The 17,344-nt window shown below is 36.9% G+C and overlaps 1 protein-coding gene across 22 annotated transcripts in view; it reads left to right on the top strand.

The window, feature by feature from the left end:
• KDM6A (lysine demethylase 6A) overlaps nucleotides 1-16,566 on the top strand; it is a 163,117-nt gene extending 146,551 nt beyond the window's left edge. For 10 of the 22 annotated variants that reach the window (XM_037376803.1, XM_037376812.1, XM_037376805.1 and 7 more), the window contains 6 exons: nucleotides 393-541; nucleotides 1,505-1,619; nucleotides 3,658-3,845; nucleotides 5,193-5,334; nucleotides 10,798-10,924; nucleotides 11,852-16,566. In XM_037376803.1, the coding sequence (XP_037232700.1) occupies nucleotides 393-541; nucleotides 1,505-1,619; nucleotides 3,658-3,845; nucleotides 5,193-5,334; nucleotides 10,798-10,924; nucleotides 11,852-12,148 (1,018 nt within the window). In that variant the 3' untranslated portion in view covers nucleotides 12,149-16,566. The remainder of the gene's footprint in view (nucleotides 1-392; nucleotides 542-1,504; nucleotides 1,620-3,657; nucleotides 3,846-5,192; nucleotides 5,335-10,797; nucleotides 10,925-11,851) is intronic. The other 12 variants (XM_037376807.1, XM_037376815.1, XM_037376810.1 and 9 more) reach the window with 5 other exon arrangements.
• Nucleotides 16,567-17,344: the final 778 nt, after the last annotated feature.

Here is a 17,344-nt window from a genome sequence, read left to right as displayed (position 1 = left end):
TCTGGCTCTTGAAAGCACGGTTAATGGTTTCTGCTGGCTAGAGTGTGGGGAGAGCACAGCTCTCATTTCACTTGGAGATGATGTACACCAAGGTGTAAATTGCAAGCAGAATTTCCTGACAGTATCGCAGCAGACTGGCTAACGGCAAGAGTGAGTCCAATCACCCTGGCTTTGAGCTCACTCTTAAATGCAATTGTCATTCAAATTTCTCGAACTGTCAAGTAAGAATATTGCATTGCCTCAACTTCCCTAAGAGATACTAAGCTACATAGAAGTAGGCTGTCTGCTCCTTTATCTCCTACACTAACAATTGTGTGAAAATGTTTGTATTTCCCGAACTCTTTCAAGAGTTTCAGGGATTCACAGTTTGTCAATTTGCTATTTTGCTGCAGGTGGAAGTTGCAACTCCATGAACTGACAAAACTTCCTGCTTTTGTACGTGTGGTATCAGCAGGAAATCTTCTAAGCCATGTTGGTCATACCATCCTCGGCATGAACACGGTGCAGTTGTACATGAAGGTTCCAGGAAGCAGAACACCAGGTGAGTATAATCTCTTTGCATGAAAAAAAATCAGGTTCTACTGCTGTGGTATTGATGTAACCATACTGCAGATTTTACGTATCTTACAACATGCCTAAACATGATAAGATTATACATACTCAGTGTTTTTTTAATTTCTTGTTTAACTGAACTCTGCGGGTGCAAAGTACTCTAAATTACCTTATATTGGAAATGTGTGGATTTCTGCAATGCTAGGTAATTACCGTGCTAACCTCTTGCATGTAATACTGGATTCTTTATGGGGAAAAAAGATGAGTTTATATACTTGGACAGTATTTGTACTTCACATGCCTTGGAAGTTTTTATAGGCTTCCAAAGTAGGTCTTGTCCAATCGTAGAAATTGGTATGCTTTTACTTTTTTGATTTTTTTTTATTGTCTGAGGATAGGACTCAACCCTCCATAATAAGTAGTGCTGCATTAGGGCACTGGACTGAGACTTGAGGGATCTGGACTAAATTTCAGGTTCTGTTTTTTCTGAAGTGTACAACTTTAGCAAATTCCATTGGGGATTATGGCTTAGTTTTCCAGCTGTCAAAAGAAGATAAAATACTGGCATTTCTACATTGATTTTTGAAAGCTCTTTTGGAAAGATTTTCTTACTACTTCTCTGTTCAGTGCCTGAAGTCATGAAGTTTTGCTCCTGACTGGGACTGTCAAGAGCTATCGTAAAACACAAAATCTAAGCTTTAACATCTTGAAGCATTTATTTCTACAAAAAGGGAACTGCTGAATTATTGGTCAGATTCGTTAGATTGGTGATTCCAGCTTTTCATTTTGCACAAACTTAACAAAAGCAGAATTGTCTTGTCACTGGTAGCTTAATTGCATTTTTTTACTGTGAAGCACCTAAATAGTGTAAGTGTCATCTAAAAATATGTACAAATACTTAAACTATGTTGTATCCTTACATAAAGTGTGTGTGTTTTTCTCTAAATTTCAGGTCATCAAGAAAATAACAACTTTTGTTCAGTAAATATAAATATTGGTCCAGGTGACTGTGAATGGTTTGTTGTCCCTGAAAGCTATTGGGGTGTCATGAATGACTTCTGTGAAAAGTAAGCTGGGTGTGCTGTTTTTCTCTTTTTTATCCAGTTCTCTGTCCCTTTCTGAGCCCTAAGGGGGGAAATTACTGAGGGTATTCTAAGAGGACATTATTTTAAAGGTTTTCCACGTAGTCAGAAAAGTCTTTTAAAAAAAGTCAAAATGCAAAATCTAGAATTTATAAAAAATACGGTATTTGTACAATGTACAGAAACTTGGATTGCCTGTGATAGCTTTGCTTTCAAAAATTAACATGAGGTCCAGTGTTTGGTTTTTTTCGAACACAGAATTAAGGAAATACGAGAAGTGAGAGATTGTTAGTAGCAACTGCTCGTTTAGGTTCAAGAATCAAATTTATGCTACCGTAAGGGGAAGCAGAAATTTAGTATAAGCATAGGCTGTCTGCTACTGGTGTGTATTACGTGGCATCAGTCCAGTTTTCACTGTTTTTACATCTCCACATCAGAAAATCCATCGTAGTCCTTGCTGTTTGTCTAGGCACTCTATCATGCATATTGAAGCTGACCTCTACTGTTACCGAATGGTGATGCTTTTGTAACGGCTTCTAGGGCTATTGCAGTGGAGTGATGCAACAAAGTTGGGTTTGTGGTTGGGGGTGAAGGAGTTTGAGGTTTTGTTCTGGATTTTTAGGAGTGAAGTATTTTCCTGGTGATATATGCTATTAATCTTTATTATGATTGGTATACGTGTTGTACACAATCAAGTACAGGGTCATTGGTGTTTTGGCATGGTTTCTTGCTGCATCTAGAGGGAGAGCTTAGTTTACTCAGACCCCAAGAGGTGCCATGGCATGCTTTGCATACACTTCTGTGTTTGTAGCTTGCTGGGAAAGTTGAGGTGCATGGACTGTTGGGGAAGTATTTGGCCAGCTCTAAGACTGGGGTTTCTGTGTTGTGCCTTATGTTGAGTGAGTGTTTTAAAATCAAATGGAACATGCACACGTGTACCCTTCTCCCCCCATTCCACGCCACCCCACCCCCCCCAAAAAAAAAAAAAAAGGAAGCCATTGTGTCCCTTCATCATGCTAGTATTCCAGTGGTAGCCTCTGCAGCTAATCTTATGGGAGATTTCTTTTCTTATCTTGCCCACTTAAATCTGGTCTAAGCTCTTGGCTTTTCTTCAGAACTTTTTCAGAGCTCTGCAAATTCACCTCAGTGTCTCAGTATTCTCAATTTTTTGCCTGCCTATTGACAGCTGTTCTTACTTCATCCACCTTTACAAAGATTAGCCACCTCAAAATTTTAGTCACACTGATGCAGTTGCAGTGTCTCTAATGATGACATGCCTTTTACCCCCATGACAGAGGCCCTGAATTGACTGTGAAAACTCTGAATTGCTGATGATCTCTTATGGTGCAGTATAAATACAGTATAAAAATTGGTATAAGGATGGAAGAGAAGTATGTATTTTTAATAACTATAGTGGAAGAGTTCATGCTTAGGAAATCCATATGTAGAGGTGGTGGGGGTTTTCAGGCTTCTCAGAACAGTTGACATTTTCTTGGCTGAATGTAGCATGGACCTGTGGATCATAGTTGAGATGGTGTCAACAGGTTGCTTGTTGTGTGGACAAGCTTCTTGTGCATACATTGACAGTACAAGCTGGCAGGTTGGCATTGTTCAAAACAGAAAGCAGTCTAAAGAGCTGATACGGTTTGTATATAAAATCAGTCTGGTTAAAAAAACAACATTTGGCATCAGTGTCATGCTAGATCTGAACCAAGGATTCCTCTGCCTCAGCATTAATAAAATACTGGGAAACTTAAAGGAAAATAGAACATAACTGGAAGCCATAAGCTGACTCCATATGGGCTGCTAGATGGTTGAGTGTTTTAATGTATTGTGGGATGTGAAATTAGGATCAGGAATTTTATAGATGAAACTTTCCTTTTGACCAGTCCTCCTGGGTCACTGATGAGATGCAGAAAGCATTTACCATGGGTGATAAGTTTTGGCAGGTAATTACACTGAAGTATCAACTACTAATGTGTCTGCTGATAAATGCTGAAGATTATTTTTCCTCTTGTTTCAGGAATAATATGAATTTCCTAATGGGATCTTGGTGGCCAAACTTGGAAGATTTGTATGAAGCCAATGTCCCAGTTTATAGGTTTATTCAAAGACCAGGGGATTTGGTGTGGATAAATGCTGGCACTGTTCATTGGGTTCAGGCTATTGGTTGGTGCAACAACATTGCGTGGAATGTTGGCCCTCTTACAGGTATGGTTGAATAGTGCCTGTGCTGAACTGTGTACTTAGGTAGTAATACTGTATATATGCCACAGAACCTGCCATTTCTTACTAAATTACCATGCTTTCTTTACAGGATTAAAAAAAAATGTATGTACTGTATTTTAAAACATCATGTGTTGAACCTTAAAATAATTCCATTGGTAAGAGGAAGAGAAAGCAGCAACCATGCAGTCTTTGGACTCATTCGTTTAATGGGCTTGTAAAAATTACAGTTGTATAGCAAACAGTAGAAGAATAAAATGCTTAGATTAGTTCATTCACTCTTGTCTTGTAGACCATTTCTCAACTTTTTCTCCCAAAATTTGTGCTACCCAGCAGACTGTGCTATAGCTTGTATATGAGTGTAAGGACTTGCCCAGTCTTAACTTTTCAGGGACAACTGATACATAATTGCTCTTTAGTGAAAGCATCAGGAAATGTGAACAGTTGTAAAATCTTGTTCATAAAGGAGTATTAGGGGTTTTAGACCTACTGTTCTAGAAGTCTTTACTTTTGAACCATGGTCTTAAAAGGTTTTTAGATGTGAGAGTGAAAGGAAATTTCACAGCTAAAATGAGATTCTGTCAAGCATTTGAAAAGCATGTACTTACAAAAAACTCCAGTTTTCTTAAATAGTTCAAGGTGTGTCTTTTATTTCGTTATGGTGCAATAAGTAGTATGTATAGGTTTGTGTGATTGATTGATGCAGAGCTCACATGTTCAGCTGTGGTAAATTTTGTAAAACAGTTTTTAAAGAAGGGCAGGGTGAGTAGGCTGCTTAATGAAAAAGTCTGACTCACTGCAACAAATCTGTCAAGGTGCAGTCTTCCTTTTCAAGACAAATTATATACCATAGCATTGTAAAATAATGTTAAAGAGTGAATAGAGTGAGATGCATACATTTCAAATTTCATAGACTGGGTTGGGTGGGAAGGGACCTTAAAGATACCTACTTCCAACTCCGTTGCCATGGGCAGGGATGTTAATTTAGATGTTCAGGGTTTTTTTTAATCTGAAATATTTGAAAATTTATTAGGTAACCCTTTTTGAAGTACTGCTCTCTGTTCTGCACAGAAACGGAATGCTTGTCAGTAGCTTGTTTTACAGATAGTTGTTGCTGCTGTGGTATTGTCTGGGATTTTTAGCATCATAAATACACTTTAAAAAAAATAAATTACAGAATTCAAGTTTAGTTGGTATGAATAGGTCATTGTGAATGAAGTTTAATCTAGCCCTAAAAGGTATGCATTTTTATTATAATCAAATTATTTTGGCTTCAGTTGATACTTATTTCTTAACTTGACTAACTGCTTTCGTTATTTTGTTTTTGTGTAGCCTGTCAATATAAATTGGCAGTGGAACGGTACGAGTGGAATAAACTGCAGAGCGTAAAGTCCATAGTACCCATGGTTCATCTTTCATGGAATATGGCTCGAAATATCAAGGTCTCAGATCCAAAGCTTTTTGAAATGATAAAGTAAGTTTTATTCATTTATTTGGACATTTACTGTACCCTTTTCGTCCTCAAGCCTAAAACAGTAGCTCATTTGCAAGTAATCTTTTCTAAGACGTTTCCATTCCTGAGAATCAAGCCAAAATTATTTTGTATTCTGTTTTTCAAAGAATCCGTCTATAGATACAATTAATTTTATTACATTTTATTTGATGTTATTGTGACATAGCTTTAGAATGATGTAAGTTTCTTACTAAATATGCCATAGATCTAATATACCAGTTTACAGAAACAGTTGACTTAGACAACAAAAGTGTTCAGACTACATACCATAAGAAATAACAAAATTAGATCATCAACCCAAATACTACAGTTAGAATGTTTAGCCATTTTTACAGCAAAATTAAACTTAATTTTACATTTCTAGAACCTCTCGTTAGTGCTCACACACTATCATTTGGAGATCCAGTATAAATGTTTTAAATAAAGGAAAGTAGGAATTGAAAAGCCTCTTTCCCTGTGCTCTTCCTTCTGAACAATGAATTAACTGATGTGTAAAGTGATGATTGAATTTAGTGACATTCTCTTACACAGATTTCAAAATGCAGCAATATTCCAGGCTTGGAGCATCTTTAGTAGTTTTCGTTATAAAGAGTGCAACTTCAAGTAAATATAAATCATACTGCAGCAGCACTACACCTCCACTGAGGAATGGATGGACATTTAAGCATATATCATAGGTTTGTCCTAAAGAAAATGGGGGAATTAATTCCAAAGCAAATTTGTCATCATGAGAATACTCTAGCAGCAGCACTCTCTTGTTTCCCTAAGCCTACCAAAGGAGCTTCTAGCTTGAGTACTTCTTAGTCTTAGCAATATACGAGATCCACAAGCATTGAATCCTTTTATAATTTGCCTTGAATGAACCTTAAAAAAATTGGTGTGTTAACTTGCAAAAAAAGACAATAATTTCTTTTTTCCCCCAGTAGGATTTATTGATGCCATCTGAGTGAGACACCTTTTTACAGGAGAAAATCTGATTTAGACTTGAACATTTATAGCGGAATGGTGGAATTGGTGACATGATAACTTTGTAAGGACTAGGAATGTTGAAGTTGAAGACGGGGAGGTTTGTGTAGTCACTGTAAAACTAGAGTTTGGAATAGCATTTATGCATGAATACTTTCTTAAAATCTAGTATCTAGGGTAAAGAAAATCTTTGCTGAAGGCTTGACAGTCCTGCCCCTTCAGTTAAGCTATTAGTGCTCATATTCAGGATGCCAGCTGTCATAAAAGGGAGAGGAGAAAGTGAATAGTTAGAAATGAGAAATAGGGAGGAAAGAAGCAGGATGTGGGAGGGAGGGAACTCAAGAAGTCCATTAAAAAAAAAAAAAAAAAAAAAGAAGAAGAAGAAAAACACCATGAACCTATTTCACAATTATCTTCATAGATCTTTCCAGGCCCAGCAGGCATCTATTGTAAAGCTCAAAGCAGTTCTGGAATGTTTTTGGCAAAATAGGATTTCAATATTTTGGCACCTGTATTTTGCATTTGCACAGGTTTGGGGGGGGGGGTTGCCATGGTTTAGGCTTAAAAGGAGAAAAACATGACTGAGCACAGCATCCTTCTCCAAGAGAATTGCTTAAAATGTTGTGAAGAATCGCAGAGGACAAAATGGTGGCTTCGTGTTGTCTTGCTGGCTGACAGCAGCTGAGCTTTTTCTAGTGAAACACCTAAATTTTAGGGGTACATTACAAATAAACAAAGATGCTGAGGAGCAGATACAAACTTTGGTCTTGTATACATTTGCTTTTTCCAGTCTACTGAAACCATTTTCGGTTTACTTGGATTAAACCCTCCACCAAAGTTAGTTGTCAGCCAAATCCCAAGTTGCATGCTGTGTGCAAAAGGGAGGAAGGCCCAATGATGGGCTCTGCTTTGTGACATCTGGTACCAGTAACCTGAGATAAGTCTTTGTTGTGATCACTTCTGTAGTTACTGTATAGTTGTTACTAGAAATGGGTGTCATCGGAATACACAGTCTAGTACGTGACCTTGGCTTTGTAAAGCATGCTGGAAATGCACAAACTTTCATGAATCTCCTTAAGATAGGAAAGCAGTTGCATAATTTTTCTATGGACTGCTTGTCTGCAGGAAAATAGCACCAGCTGGCAAGTAGCTATCGTCCACTGCTCCTGGATTTTACTATGTACAAAATGTAGGCATTTGTGTGTTTATATATAGGTGTGTATGGATGTGTATAAAAACACTTGAGAAATAGTGATTCCTTATACAGCTGGTTGAATTTCATTTTGAATAGCTGACTTTTCATCTGTCACCAGGGAAAAAAAAATACATTAGTGACACGGCTGTCATCTTTTTCCAAATGCAGGTCTGTATCTAAAATGGTATGTCAAAGATACCTGAAGTGTTTAGGTAGTTTGACTTGTGTCTCTGGGGCTTCTTAAGTATCAGAATAGTGCAGAAGAGTAGCTCTCGGAAAATGGTAAGAAGTAGTTTGCAATTCCAGTCTGAAAGTTAAATACAAATATGTCCTGCTGTTACTATGTGATTTACTGTTACGATGTCACAGTTACTATGTAAGAGTAACTGCTACAGAGGTGATAAACTAAAATTTAAGCATACATATAAATATTGGGAACCAAATTAATGATGAAGAGAAATAGAACAGGGAAGCTTTGCTTTTGGACCTCCTTATATTTTTAGTTAATGTGCAACTGGATGCTCTCCTGCTAGATAAAAGACAGAGCAAAAACTAAAACTTCCTCATGAGATGTTTTTTAAAAATTTGATACAGGCACTAGAATCATGAGCAGGGACAAAGGCAGACAAAATGATTTCAAAGTCAGCTGAGGAAGAGCACAACCCTCAAGAAAAGAAAAATTAACAGCAAACCTCTTGGATGAAATTTAGGACTTTTATAAATGCATCTGAGGAAGAGAAGAATTTTGGAGGTAGTGGGAACATAGTAATAAAGGCTTAAAAAATTAATTCCAAAGTAACTGAAAGACTAAGTTCTTTTACAAAAAATAGTTTTAGAAACGTAAAAGAACATGACTTGTGATGACATGGGAGAAATAATTTTGCACAAGATCATGGAGCGAGATAAAATACATTTCAGTATCATTAGGGAAGGTATGTGACTGAAGGATACAAAGAGGTCAGTCTTGCATTGCCTTTGGGGTGGTCTCCATACTTTGAAAAGTTGTACTGTATATCTGAATATTCCAGTGGGTTTCTTACTGCCTTTCTAGAATAAATTGGGATGATATCTATTTAAAAATCTCTTAAATATTTGAATTTGACTAGATATGATTCACTTACTCTCTTTATGCCATACCTGTAAGAATTTGAGAGGTATGGTCTAGATTTCTTTTGACTGAATTCTCACTGTACAAGAATAAAAGCAGGCTTACAATACTGAAAGTTGACACTGTTTAACTTAAACATTGTATTCTACTTGGCACCTTTTGGGCTTTTTTGGGCTACCCAAACTTTAGGCAATTGCAGTGCATTTTTGAAGTGATCGTTCATATGCTTTCTCCCATTCTTTGACAGTATAAAATTGTTTTACATTTTCAGGTGCCATTACTAGGGCCTGAATTTTATCCAGGGAGGTGGAATTCACCTTCTAGCTATTGTTTTTGGCATTGGTTACGAATTTGGAAAACATTGCAGTGGTGTTATATGTGGGTTACATTTGGGAAATTCTTTTTTCACAACTGTGACACTAGAAAACTCTTTGAAAATAACACTGAAAATTCTTTGGAAGTCAAGAGTGGAGAACAATGGTAGCAAGTGTGCAGATGTGCTTCCAGTCACTCTTTGGTATACCCAAAGACTTTTCCAGACAGCAGCAGAAAAGAACGGTAGCTTTTAAGATTCTTTGAAATTGGGCAGTATTGCATAAAAGAATGCTATACCAAAGTTACTGCACTTGTCAGAAGCACATTAACATGATCTACCACGTGTGCTTGGCCTTATCATCATATAGGACTTATCATATATACTTTTGTGTGTGTGTATATATATATATATATGCATATATATACCTATCATATAGGAACATCAAACTTCGAGAGTGTTGAAGGAGTTACAACTAAATGAGCTGTTGTAATTTTCGGGAAATCCAGTATATGAAAACCTAATGTTTAACATAGAAACACACTTTCAGGTTTGCATTATCCTTATGGTGAGGGTATTAATGCATTAATGAAGTCATAGGCTTGTTTTCAGTAAAGATGAACAGGCTGAGTGTAAAAACATCAAGAGGAGAGTATCTCAACCCTAAGATTCTATTAACTACTTGGAAACACATGAAAGAAACGTGGGGTTTTTTTAATACAGACCATATATATTACAAGTTTAAGGCTTTAAAATGGGAGAAGGATCAAGATGAAAATATTTTGATAGAACTCTTGAGCACTTTGTTTTCTGTCCAATGTTTATTCTTCCACTTCCATTTTTTCAATCTTCCTTCTGCATCTAGTGAGCATGTAACGTAACCACCCTGTGGAGGAGAAAATTAAAGGCTGCAAAGGCTGCAGCTCAAATAAATAGGATAGCTGAGAGCTAAAAATTATTGTAAATAACATTGTAATTTAGAAATCTGGTGACCTATTTTGCCAGCTCTTTTTTTTTAGAGTATGTAGTTTATACAATGCTAGAAAACAAGTTAGATTTTCTACTGCAGAAGAGAACTGAATAAAATTATGAAAATCAATATATATTTTTTAATCCTTCACAGAAGTATGGCAGGGAGTTGTTAAATTCCATTTCACATTTGACCAGTTCTTTTCTTCATTCAGAAAATGTGTTTAAAAAATGTTGTTTTCCAATGTTAATTTTTTTTTCCTATGAAGGTATTTCCTTTTCTGATAGCAACCTGTCTGTTCTTTTTCCTTTTACACAGAAGATAACTTGTTAATAGGTTTTATTCCCACTGTCTGTAGAGTGATTCCTGTCAGAACTTGAGTTTTCAGATTTTGGATAACTGAAAATTTAGTAGTGCTGAGGAAGTAGCAGGGTTAGTTAAAACAGTTCTTTGGAATAGGTTATAGTCAATGACACAAAATGTAAATGTAAACGGTTACTTTGAACTTGGCAGTTCAGACTGACTTTTTGCTGATACGTTCATAGTTCAAAATAAAATACATTAATTGTTTTTGAAAACACATTGGTTTGTTTTGCTTAAAAAAGCATTCGTGCATTCCAGTCAAAAATGAAAGGTACAGCCCATTTGCAGGGCAAGGGGCAGTACTGAATTGGAGCAAATCTACACAGAGTTCCACAAGCGTGTGGTCCTACCTAAGTCATGAGTCCAGTGATTGTTATTAGCCAGCTTTTCCTGAACCCCTGGAGGAAGAGGAAACTCTGGGTACAGGGTCTTGGAAGAAAATGAGGCCTACTTGAATCTTGCTGTAAAGTTGAATATTGACCTGATAGACAAATGTTTTTTGTTTGCAGGTACTGCCTGTTAAGAACTCTCAAACAGTGTCAGACACTGAGGGAAGCTCTAATTGCTGCAGGAAAAGAGATTGTCTGGCACGGGCGAGCAAAGGACGAGCCAGCTCATTACTGTAGCATTTGTGAGGTCAGTAAAAATATGTGTTGGGCTTGCATACTACTATAATATTTATTTAAATTTTGTCCTGTCTTTTTTTTGTTGCTATTTTAATTTTGCTTTTAAGTTGCAGCATCTACTGTATGCTATAAGCACATATATGTGATGCAGTACTGTCTTCAAAGAGCTTAGCAAGCTGTTTTTCTAGACACAGGCTGTATTTTTCTTCAGTCTCTACCACAACATTGTTATTCACTAGGTCGATTTTCAATTCTCAGTTATTATAAAAAGTTGTTATCCTTTCCTGCATATAATTTGATCGGCTGAGCGTCATTTTAAAGGTGTGTCTGTTGTCATTTTAGAAGTAAACAACAGCCCCAAAAGAGAGAGAATTTAAGTACATTTTCTTCACAGGACATACCTTTTTTCTGAAATTTTTGATTCTACTTTCTGATAACAGTTCCTTTAAAGTACTGGATAATAGTTTTCATGAAGCTTAAAGGAAAATAAAAATTACCCTACCCCTTGAAAATCAGTTTCTAGTTATCTTCTGACTGACCCTCTTGGGCAGGATGAGCATGTAACTCAGTAGTGAGGAAATAAATCAAGAACTTCATTTGCAGACAAATTTTAAAAAGGAAAATTAGGTATAATAGTTATAAATCGCCACCTTACTGAGGAATGCCTATTCAGAGTATGGATCCTGCTTTGTCAACATTGACCAAAAGCTTTCCCGCAGCACTGTTCATGCAGGCACCTATGTGTAATATTGGTGGTTTTACAATATTTTGCTTCTCTGCTTGAGCCTTAGAAGGATAGTTTTTCCCTGAACAAATCTAATTTTTCTCTTTGCATGCACAGGGTAAGGTTTTAAATCTTAAAGAAGATGCATTTTTCATCGTTCAACTTCTAAAAAATGAAATTGTAACAGTTCACTTTCTGTTTCCTATCTAATAGGTGGAAGTCTTTGATCTGCTTTTTGTCACTAGTGAGAGCAATTCTCGAAAGACCTATGTTGTACATTGCCAAGACTGTGCACGAAAGATAAGCACGAACCTGGAAAATTTTGTGGTGCTAGAACAGTACAAAATGGAGGACTTGATGCAAGTCTATGATCAATTTACATTAGTAAGTCAAATTAATAAGTGGGTGCATAAGTACATTATTTGTAAAGCAGTTGTAGACTGTCTTGGTACTCCATTGCATGAGTACTGTGGACTTTCTGATTCAAGTGGAGGTATGGGTCATGTGTGAAATTTACAGAACAAAATGCTGAAGAGTCAGAATTATGTGAAATAGTACAGTAACTTACTGCAGAACATAACCGCTGAGTTTTCAGGAAAAGTATGATGTTACAATTCATAAAGTTGTGGCTTTAAAAATCCAATAGAGATCACCTGAAGACCATAACTGGATCAGATGGAGATGGGAAGAATCAGGACAGTGAAGCTTGGAGAAACTAGCACCAGGTTCAAGAGCATCTCTAATACATTGGTTGTGGTATGAAGTCAGTATAGCAGCAGAGCATCCTATGCACTCAGACCCCTTCCCTTCCCCTTCCCCACCCATCCCCTCCTGAATCAGCACTGTCCTTCTGCTTAGCAAGCGGATGCTCTCAAACAGTTCTGTCTTTTGGCTTGGGGCCTCCTTTGCATTTCAATTTAAAGCGAAAAGCCTCTTTGCCATTATAGCTTTGTGCTATATATGGCAGCCTCCTGCTTTGAACTGTGTCAGCACAACTGTCCTAACATTTCACCCAGGTTTCATTGTTTCAGGCAAAGACGGCTTGTTTGTAATCACAATTAAAGTGATGCTGGATTTATTTTTAAGCCTTGCCTTTCTGTTAAAGGAGACAAACATTGGACGAAGTGTTATGAGAATTTCATGTTGAGTTAAATACAGCAGCCCAGAAACGGCTGTGCCTTTTGATTCATTTCCAGGTGCTGTGGAAAATGTATGTTTAGACAGTTATTTCCTGTAATGCTAGCATAAGTTGTGGCCTTTTGAGCTGCGGCCTCAAGGTTCAGCTGTTGAGGCTGGCAAGAGTGCAGGACCATGTCCTCTGAATTTAATCATCTTCATTGGTCCTACAGAGCCTGAGGTGGTTGAACTTCATACTTCTAGGAGCCCATTGTCATAATTTGTGAAATACTGCAATTTTGAAGTGGTGATCTGTTACAGAAAAGCATATAAGTAAACTCGTTCTCAGATATGTCATCCAGTTGAGTGGAAAGGGGCAAGAACGTTTCTGTATAGAAAAGAGGGGGGAGGGAGGGGTATTTTGTTGTCTGTGTTTATAACATTATATAGGTAACAGTGATGATATTGTCCCTAGAACAAGGGTTCTCAACCTGTGAGTAGATCCCACCAAAGCCTATACCTGCAGCTCTAAAGGGCGTTATTAATTGTTCTCTTGTGAAATTGGTGTACACATCCATTTCTTTTAAAGGGGATATGGTCTCGATTGAGAAGAGTCACACCCTAAAAGTGACATCTCTCAGATCTGGGAGAAGAGTTAAGGTTTGTTTCGAGTCACAGGATGAAGGTAATCTCAGGTGGCAGAGGTGTAATAGAGGCCTGACAGAGGCTCTGTGTTCGGGAGCAAACATGGGCATCGGTTAGTGTTAGTGTTTCATAGGTGGGTACCACAGTATGACTTAAAAGTGTCTTTAAAGATTGTGAGCAGCTACTTGAAGGGGTTCCACATGATGACAGGACTGATCAGCAGGAAAAGAGAAGCAAATGTCATCAAAGATTCAGTATTTTGATGGTAATGCCACAAAGTGCAATACTGGGAAATAGTTAGGGATCTCCGAGACCTTGTTTCCTGCAAGCAGGCAGGAGCAAGGCACCTAGCTTACTTCACCCTTGAGGCACTGTGCTGGTGTTTCCAGGACTTGAAAAAGCCAACCAGCCAATTTTGTCCTCATATCAGAGAATCTAAGACCCTTTCCACAGATATCCTGTCTTCAGGGTTATATGTTACTGTTTAGGTAGAGGGAAGAAAAAAAAAAAGAAGCCTGCAAGGCATTTGAAGAGGCACAAATGGACAGTGCCCCCCCCCCCCCCGGTGAACAGGTTGAGAATCCCTGTTTTAGTTTATATAAAGATTTATCTATGCTGAGCCCACATGGAGCTCTTTCCTGCCACAATGGGACTTGTTTTGTCAGCTCACATCATATTAACACAGACATCCCCACAGCGTGCTCCAGTCTGCAGTACAGGCAAAATCCTAATGCAGAGTAGTCATAAAATACACGTTGTATTTGAGTAAGCTGGAAAAAAGTGCTGGTGTCCACTTGCAAGAGTTCTGAGGTGTAGAAACAGAAGTGCGTGTGACTTCAAACTCTCATAGTTGCAGCTTGTGCAGGTCTTGGTTAAACAACTGAGTTTTACACCCTTGTAGAAAAGGTAATTTAATGTTTTCTTTTTCAGGCTCCTCCATTGCCATCCTCCTCATCTTGACATTTTTTCATGGACATTAAATGAAAACTTTTCTGATATTCAGGAAGTGACCCAGTTCTGCACCACTGATTTTTGTAGCTATCACGTAAGGCTGCTGGCTGAAAGCTGTGTCTATGCAACCTTCCAAGTGCGGAGTGTCAACCAACTGGACAGGAGAGAGCACTGCCTCCTACTCCAGAACTCAAAACAAATAAAGCTCATCCAGCTGTACTTCAAAAAAATAATTCCATGTTTTGTATATATCTGACAAAACTGGCAACATTATACAGACTACTGACTTGAAGACCACCTCTTTTGTATTTCTCTGTTTCTGGGCTGATGAGTTGGTTTCATCCATTTTTCCCCTTCAGAATTCCCCTTGGAAAAAGTACTAGCTTAGCTGGTCATTTCTTTGTAAGGTAGTTAGAAATTTTAAGTCTTTCTTTGGGCAACTTTTTTTTTTTTTTTTTAATGTGAAGAGTTAGGTGATATAAATTTTTTACTGCTTTTATGTTTTTCTGTCTTGTTTTGAAACCATGACGGTTACACTTTTGGTTCCTAAATAAAATTTAAAACAATTAACAGCCAAGTCACAAAGATAAATGGGTTGCACATAGACTAAGGAATAAACTTCAGATTTGTGATTTTTGTTTCTAATCTTGATGTAAATTTACACTATTTATAAATACATATTTATTGCTTGAAAATATTTGTGAATGGAATGCTGTTATTTTTTCCAGATTACCTGCCATTGAAATTTTAAGGAGTTCTGTAATTTCAAACACTACTCCTATTACATTTTCTATATGTAAATAAAACTGCTTAGCATTGTACAGAAACTTTTATTAAAATTGTTTAATGTTTAAAGTTTTTCTATTGTTTGAGTTTTAAAAAGATTTTATGTACAGTGCCCAGTTTTTGTTCTTTTTTGAATCTGATTATATATATTTTATATATACTCTTGTGCTTGTGTATATATATAATATATATAGAAACTCGAATATACATATGTGTATAAAGATTTAGAGACTAAATTTTTCTCGTTTTAAGTTTTACATCTATGGTAGATTTGAGGTGTCTACTGTAAAGTATTGCTTACAAAAGTATGATTATTTTTAAAGAAATATATGGTATGTATCCTCAAGACATAGAATGACCTTCAGACTGGTTTATTGTTAAATTGCACTTTTTGCAATAACAGACCAATAAATAGTTGCTGCCAAAATGTAGTAATAGAAAATAAGTAACGGCTAAACTTTAAAGCTCTTCGAGAAAATACCGGCTTTGACAGGAGGTTTGGCACTAGTTTTAGAGGAGGAATGAAAAAAGTAAATTTGAGTTTGGATGGGGATGTTCTCTAGAATTCAACCAAATTGCAACTTATATATTACAATATGTTCTATTAACAATTTTAAAAGTTGAGACTGAATCATCTTGGTGTCATTGTTGACCCCAAAAAAGGACGTTGTTTTGTGGTATTCTATTGTATTTTCACATATTTTGTAATACGAATTCACTGGTAAATTTTTGAAGCACTAGGTTTATTTAGGACAAGTTTATAATATATCATTGTAACAGTTTGCAGTTTTAATGATGGTATTTATTTTAAGTTGCTCTTTCTCATTAGCTTCTTGAAAATGCATTAAATCTAAATTTCAAAATTGATAGCTTTCTTATCGATCAGAGTTGACTGATGCAGAAGGTTCTGCATCAAACAATTTCTCATAATTTCTCATTAGTGGGGTATGTTAGTGATTGCATTGTTAAATTTTTTGTAATCAATGTGAAGTGTTAAAGGCACAGAGCATGCTGATAGTTTCTTTTGAACAAAAAGAATCGCCTCTTACATTGTAGCTTCAAACGAAGGGTGTTTTAATGAAGAATCAGTACAGCTTGTCTAATGCTGTTACAACAGTTTAACCATAGCTATAAGCGACTTTCTTGCTAGTTCTTACAACAGTCGGACAAAAGGGTATAGAGATTAAAGAAAAGCATAACAAATGCTCTTGCCAGCAAAATTATCAACTAGCAGTTAGGAAGCCAGTATTTGCAGTTCTGTAAAGATGTAAGTCTCAGTTCTTGATAACGAACTCTACAAATCATAATTTTTTACTTATGTATTTTATGCAGTCGTAAATATTGTAATCTTGACAAACCATGCTGCAACTGAAAAGCTACTCCTTTACAGTAGTCTTAAACCCAAATAAAAGCAAGATAACTTACCTCAACTAATGGTAAACAAAAAGTCCTCGTTTCTCAGTGCTGTAAAAAAATATTGCTAACTAGGGAAAGAGCTACTCTGCGCTAATTAAAAGGGCTTTGTACCTTTCCTCCCCTTTGGAAAAGAGGATGTGCCATCACCAAGGAAGAAAATGTGTGTCTCACCAGTGAACAAGTAGACCAAATCAGTAAAGCATCAGGCAGTATTGCTCATTGTGCATGAAAGTTTTGTCGTGAATTTGAATTGCTGCAGGGCTTTAGTATTTTGCAGTTTCATACTTCTTAATTACACTATGCTCCTAACCAATGGACAGTTTTGATCTATAAGCTGCTATGATTTAGAATGCTTTTGTTTCATTTTTATTAAAAAAAGCACAAGTTAATATTTTATCAATTGTAGTTATTACGAAGCAGTTCTGCTTCTTAAATTATGAAGCGCATGGTACAAGGTGAAACATTTATAATCTCTGGATAATTCCAAGTGTAGTGAGTGGGCAGGGCGGGGGGAGGCAGGAGTCCTAAACCAAATGGAGGGGACTAACTCGCTTTCCAAGGAACTTCAGTCTTGGGGCCCTTGAGCTCCACAGCTGAGCCTACTGCAAGTGGTTCTGATTTGTTTGTGGTTACAAATCACAGTAGCAGGCGGATTAAAAATCAAAGTGTAAGAGGATGAAAATGGCCAAAGGCATGGCATTTATTGCAAGGATTTTTGGAAGATACAGACTAATAGAAGAAAAGGTATTATTAGGGGTTGGATAAAACCAGAGATACAAATGGCTGTTTAAA

The sequence above is a fragment of the Falco rusticolus genome, chromosome 2 (assembly GCF_015220075.1).
Source record: "Falco rusticolus isolate bFalRus1 chromosome 2, bFalRus1.pri, whole genome shotgun sequence".
Lineage (NCBI taxonomy): Eukaryota > Metazoa > Chordata > Aves > Falconiformes > Falconidae > Falco > Falco rusticolus.
This window is presented reverse-complemented; position numbering and strand designations above follow the sequence as displayed.